The following is a 6000-nucleotide window of genomic DNA, read 5'->3' as shown; positions in this document are numbered from 1 at the left end:
AATCGACAGAAAATTCTGTTTAGATAGATTCATTTAGATAGAGCAATAATAGCAGCTCCTAAAACAAGGGCATTTATTTCAGGTGAGATGTGATTACACTCACTGTACAGTCTGAATATCTGTCTGCACCAACAATATCACCATGTTTAGGGCGGGCGGAACGTTTCAGGATATTTTCTACGTGCGTCTAGTCGGACCAAGTTAAATGACGTACTCCTAAATACGACAAGCCGGAAGTATTGTTGGGTAAACTCACGTGTACAACATGAAAAATACAAAAAAGCACAAAAATGTGTCCAACAAGTCTAAATTCAAGCCAGGATCCAAGAAAAGAGAAAACAAGTGCATCGTCATGTTCGACGACAAAGAAAGACAGTAAGTTTATCTACTGATAACAGATGTTAGCTAGCATCTTAGCGTTAGCCGTCACTGACTAAAGTTATCAGCTGTCGGTTTATCATTAGCTTTTTATAGATTTGAAAAATATTACACGTTATCGACAATGTGTGTTATCAGGCGTAGGTTGTTTATATGACAGAATAAAACCAAACCAGCTTCAACAGTACCGTTCTGTAAATTATAATTGATTTTCCAAAACTTCACAATGCTTCTGCTAACATTAAGTTATTTATTCACTTCTTCACTAACTACTAACGTTACTACATAAACATTTATAAGAATTGTGGTATTTCTATTTCTTGATTTGTTTTCATTTGAGTAATTCACCATATAACAAACCTAAAACAAAACCCTTACTCATCAAGATGTTAATTTGAATAGTAAAGCAGAGTTTTTAATATATTATATAATAATATAATAATAATATTTATTATAAAAAGGCAGCTGTTTTTCTAAGTGTCTCTTCTGCCCTGTCAGGGACTATTTAACTGGTTTCCATAAGCGAAAGGTGGAAAGGAGGAAGGCAGCAGTGGCAGAAATTCGAAAGAAAATCAAGGAAGAGCAGATCAGAGTCCGAGAAGAAGTAAGTCTGAAGTAAAAGAGCGCAGAGTTAAAATCTGTTTTTGGTGTGCGTGAGCACATAAGGAAAGGATGTACTGGTGTTATGTTTGACTGTCTGCTTGCAGAGACATAAGGAATACATTAAAATGCTGAAGGAGAGGAAGGAAGCACTTGGTGAGTTAAAAGCAAAAGTCTTTTGGTCATTTTACTGATTTGTTAGACTTCAGATTCTGTGCTTATTGTTTTTTTTTGCCTACTTTGATCCCATCTCTCAGCTGCAGCTGAAGATGATCTGGAAGATATGATAACAAGTACTGCAGAGTCTGTGCAGTATGATCACCCCAACCACACCGTCACTGTGACAACCATCAGTGATCTGGACCTCACAGGGGCTCACCTACTTGGACCTGCAGCAAATCAGGTAAACAGCTAAGGCTCGATTCATCTTAACAGCGTCCTTGGGCGTTCTTTATGAGGCTAAATTATGCCGCTTGTATTGCCTCTATATGGACACATGGAAAGTAAATATACTTCACTTACTGTGGAAGAATGATATGATACTGGTGGCGGCAATAAAAGTCCATTAACACTGAGAATCTTTGCTTTCAAGGTTCCAGGGGAGGGCGTGGATGAAGAAAAGGGGGATGAAGAGGAGGAGAAAACAAGTGCAATGCCAAGAAAAGCTGGGTGTCCAATCATCAACAAAAAGTAAGCTGTTCATCATGCAGGTTTCTGCACATGAGCGTCAGTAAGAGTGGCAAGTTTGTCATCAATTCAGTACTTTTTGTACTTTGACTTTTGGTCAGGCACCACAGCTTTGACAACTTGTCAGTAGGTATTTTTTACCATTTCATAGGGAAAATGGTTGATGAAATAGTGCTAAATGTGCTAATAACAGCTTTCTTCAGATGTTCCTTCATCCTCCAGCCCCTCTCAGTCCAGCTGCATTTCTTTTTTTTTTTTTCTCCCCCCTGCTGCTGCAGGATCCGCTCCCTAACTGCGTCGCTCAACAATTACACTACCAAGCGGAAGAGGAAAGGGAAGCAGGAAGGCCGAGGAGGACGAGGCCGTCAGACAGACAAGAGACCTGGTGTCACAACGAGTAAAAACAGAGCCGGAAGGACCACTAAGTCGCAGAGACGTCGACAGACTGGGAAAAGGGTGCATTATCGGGACGAAAGATGAACAAGAGAACAAATATAATATGGAGTTTGAACTGTATAGAGAATTAATTTCCCACAGAATTTGGAGGAATTATGCCCCTGTTTTTGAGCAGGATGTTTGTAAAATTAACACAAGCTGACGTGGACGCTTAGTGACTGGACATCCCTCACTATTTCCACAGCACCTGCCTCTTGAAATCCTGTCTCAAATTTATACATTTTTCAAAGCAAAAGTGTTTTTGTAGTGTTACTTCTTAAACGTATACAAACTGTAATGTATTTGCCTTTATTTTCATTGAATAAAAGATTAATCTTGCTAATGAGTGACCTTGTGCTTTAACCACATCTCATAAACTGTCAGTGTGCTCTGTGTGGATTTTTTTTTCTTGCCATTGTTTTATAGGAAATCTAAAGCCATTGTCAACATCCTCTCCAGAGCATCAGGAAATCAACCCTTAGCTCTGTGTTTCCTCATAGCTCAGTATTACCTGTGTGTGTGATCTAAAAGAACCAGCTGCGGTGTCTCCAACAGCGCCATTTTCCCTGTTCAAGAAACACATACCACACAACCAATGGTTTCAATGTATATTAACCCCCCATCTCACCAGTGTTTATTTATTTACGTTAACCTGAGCCAGCGTGTGCCAGCTGCCACTAGCATGAGCGTTTCATTTCGCTTTCTAAAGCCCATGATATTTAATACAATCGCTCAATAGAGGAACCGGCCAGCCACTGGCTCCATGTTGGCTCTAGGTCTGTCTATGCTTCAGGGTCTCTGCTGTGTTGACAGAGAGCCACCATGGCTGTCATGGGTGCTTCAGTTTCACTCATTGTCAGAACAGCCAATGGGGTTGATTTGAGGGTTTGGCAGCTCAGGAGGATAGAGAGCATGGGGAAGAGGAGGTATGTGCCTGATGGGGGTCTGATGGGCAGTTTATCCTCGGACTCCTAATGACAAATTCAAAGTGGAGTTGACAGTGGGAGACTCTCGTCAGGTAATGCTCATCAATTCTCTTAATCGTTTTTATATTAAAGCCATCATAAAATATTTCTACTATTTTAATTATCTTACTGTTTACTGTCCTAATGGGTTCATTTACTTCATTAATAGAGGCTGTGGTGCTTGTAAAAGCAGTTAAGTTAAACTGCATGTGCCTTATGGTTGGTAGTAATGCTACTCTGTGGGGAACTTTCAGTAATCGGACTGGATTGTGTTTCACTGTCCTCTAGCGTGATAAGTTATCACCTACCTTAACAGTTCCGCTTTAGATCTTGCATGAACCATGAAATAAAAGACCCACTTTAGTATTTATTCTGATGCAGCTGCTCTCTGCTTACACCTGCCTCCAGATAACCAGACTCAACAGCATATAGGGTTTTTTTATTCTCAAGAAAACTATAGTCTTGCCTTTTCTTTCATTTATAGTCTTTATAGTCTTGCTTTATTTCATTCACCATGTCTCTTTGCATCAGCACACAACACTGCTATACTTTTAAAGTGATTTTATAAGTGCAACACACATTTCTAATGTTTAAGTCACCGCAGTAGTCCTCAATTTATACTCAGAAGTGTTGTTTGTGTTAATACTGTTTGTTTTATATTTCACTGGGATGCTGCTCCATGCTGCTCTTTAACAGTTTTCTCTGTGAGATGCAATGATTGTGCATGTTTCCCCTCCGGACCCACCATGCCCCTCTCCGGCGATGAGCCCATCTGCCCAAAGTTCCAGCCCAACATCTTTGACCCCTCCCGCTGCCACGACTGCCTGCGCCAGAAGCACCTGCACGCTGGTGCAGGGGAGAGCGCAGAGGCAGCACCACAGCAGAAATCCACAGCAGAGACTGGGACTGGGCTCAAAACTGTGACTTGCACTGGAATTGACACTGGGATTGGATCAGGCAAAGGAGTGTTGTTAACACCGATCACATCCCAGACAGAGGAAAGAGACACCAGCAGCAAGGTAAGGAGGAAGAGAGGGTCAGAAAGGAAGAGGGAGGGAGATGAACAGAGCAGCTGGGTAACAGGGTAGAGATGAGAACAAGAGCAGAATATGTGCTAAGTGATGGGATTAGCTGGACCTGGAGAAAGACAGAAAGGTGAGAGTATTAGAGGTCAAAGGTGAAGTCACCAAGACACTGAGATCAGATGTTAAATCAAGGGAAACAGGATGATGGGCTACTGCATTGCTTGACTCAGCTTTAACTGTCTTGCAGATCAGAAAGAATGCACACATTTTCATGGTATAATTTAAAATAGAAAATAATCTATTTAGGTAAGTATTTTCTTGGACAGAAGACATTCTAATTAAGTTCAATGCAGTCAACATGTAAACAAAGTTATTGAGATCATGTATGTGTCTTTGCTGCTTGTGAATAGATTAAGAAAACGCCAGAGATGGAGAATAAGAGGTTACAACGAGGAGCAGGGCGGCAGCAGTGGCTCCTATTATAAATTAACGAAGCTGGATCACTTACTGCCCTCTTGGGAATCACTTGTAATATTAGACATTGGGACAACGTACAGAAAGGATGGGGATACATCCATACTCTACTAAAACTGTCACAACTGTTCTGGTTTCTCTTTATCCTGCTTCCATGACATAACTGCAGCTGTCTCATGACAGTGATTTACCTCAGCCCATTATGTATGTCGAATCATACCACTATAGTTCCTTGGTAATACCTTACCTGTAGTTTCATGGAAGTTTTAGAGATCACTCCCAATTTCTGACATTTACAGACAGTTTTAGACTCTTTTTAAGACAATCTATTTTAAGAGAAGGGTTTATGGCAAGAAAAACTGTGATGAAATATTAATGAGGAAAAGCCACAGGCAGGTCGAGTTACAGAGGTGTAACCCTAATCGAACAGCAGGCCGAACATGTGTGTGTGTCAGAGAGGACAGAGAGGACAGACACTATTCAGCTAACCTTCTACTTAAGGAGATGGAGCCAGACAGAGAGATCTAGGATTTTAAAGTATGTGCTTTCTTGCTCTCATTTAAAGTTACCGTGTACTTAAGCATTGCCTTTGTTTGGAGAGACAGCAATTGACAAGAGTGACATCAGGTCCTCCTTTCTATGTGACTTGAAGAGAGATAGTGTGCTGCGACGTTGTGATTGGCCCGAGTCTTACCTTGTCATCCTATCAGGAGGATTCTGATGGTCTGTCGGTGGTGAGCAGCTACTGTGATGTCAATGGAGGCCGTCTGGGTTATGAGGAGAGCTCTTTGTGCATCCTGAGCCCTGAATGTGAGCTTTATATCTGTGACGGCGACGACGACGACAGCACTGACAGGTACGCAGACTGGATGGTGGTAATAAGTAATTTAGGAGCGCTGGAAAGACTTTACTGTATAATTTTAGTAGGTTGTCACCACCGTAGTGTATAATCAATTAAAAATACAGACTCTGTTTGTTGTCTGTAGTCGTATATTCACTCATCAGTTTTGTTCATCATGTTTTCTGACCTACAATTTTACATGATGCACTTGCAATCTATAAAATTCATATTGTACTGATTTAGTTGTTCTCTATCTTCCTTCTTTTGCCTCTTGCTTTTCTCCCCTCCTCCTTTGCCCTCCACACTCTCAATCTGTCACCTTCCCATCTCTACTCTCGTCATTCTTCTCCCATCTCATCTTCCACGTAGCTGTCGTGACCACAGTGACTACCAAGAGTTCAGTGGCTCCGTCAGTACAGAGGACGAATACCTGCCGATCCATCGCCGTTCAACCAAACTCGGCATGACACGGCTCGACCCTCCACCCCATCGGGCCAACCCTCGGGCCTGGATGGACGAAGCTCGGAGCAGAGACAGATTCAGTAGTCAATCAGGTACGTGAAAGCTGGCCTCGTATATTGTTACGTTTGTTGGC

The 6000-nt window shown here is 41.8% G+C and overlaps 1 protein-coding gene across 1 annotated transcript; it reads left to right on the top strand.

The window, feature by feature from the left end:
- Positions 1-203: 203 nt before the first annotated feature.
- nol12 (nucleolar protein 12) lies at positions 204-2443 on the top strand. Its single transcript, XM_038694757.1, has 6 exons — positions 204-375; positions 877-982; positions 1086-1134; positions 1236-1381; positions 1571-1668; positions 1944-2443. The coding sequence occupies exons 1-6, from the start codon at positions 266-268 to the stop codon at positions 2143-2145; spliced, it is 711 nt and encodes a 236-aa protein (XP_038550685.1). The 5' UTR covers positions 204-265; the 3' UTR covers positions 2146-2443.
- The last annotated feature ends 3557 nt before the right edge of the window (positions 2444-6000 follow it).

Source organism: Micropterus salmoides, unplaced genomic scaffold (genome assembly GCF_014851395.1).
Source record: "Micropterus salmoides isolate LMB-PRFRI ecotype aquatic unplaced genomic scaffold, ASM1485139v1 Ms_hic_scaffold_10, whole genome shotgun sequence".
NCBI lineage: Eukaryota > Metazoa > Chordata > Actinopteri > Centrarchiformes > Centrarchidae > Micropterus > Micropterus salmoides.
Note: the sequence above shows the minus strand (reverse complement) of the source record. Positions and strands in the feature narration are given on the sequence as shown.

Excerpts from the sequence above, each read along its gene's own strand:
- nol12 (XM_038694757.1), top strand. The coding sequence starts at position 266 with ATGAAAAATACAAAAAAGCACAAAAATGTGTCCAACAAGTCTAAATTC. Across the intron at positions 1,382-1,570 it reads TTGGACCTGCAGCAAATCAG|GTTCCAGGGGAGGGCGTGGA; the intron begins GTAAACAGCTAA and ends TTTGCTTTCAAG. Across the intron at positions 1,669-1,943 it reads TGTCCAATCATCAACAAAAA|GATCCGCTCCCTAACTGCGT; the intron begins GTAAGCTGTTCA and ends CTGCTGCTGCAG.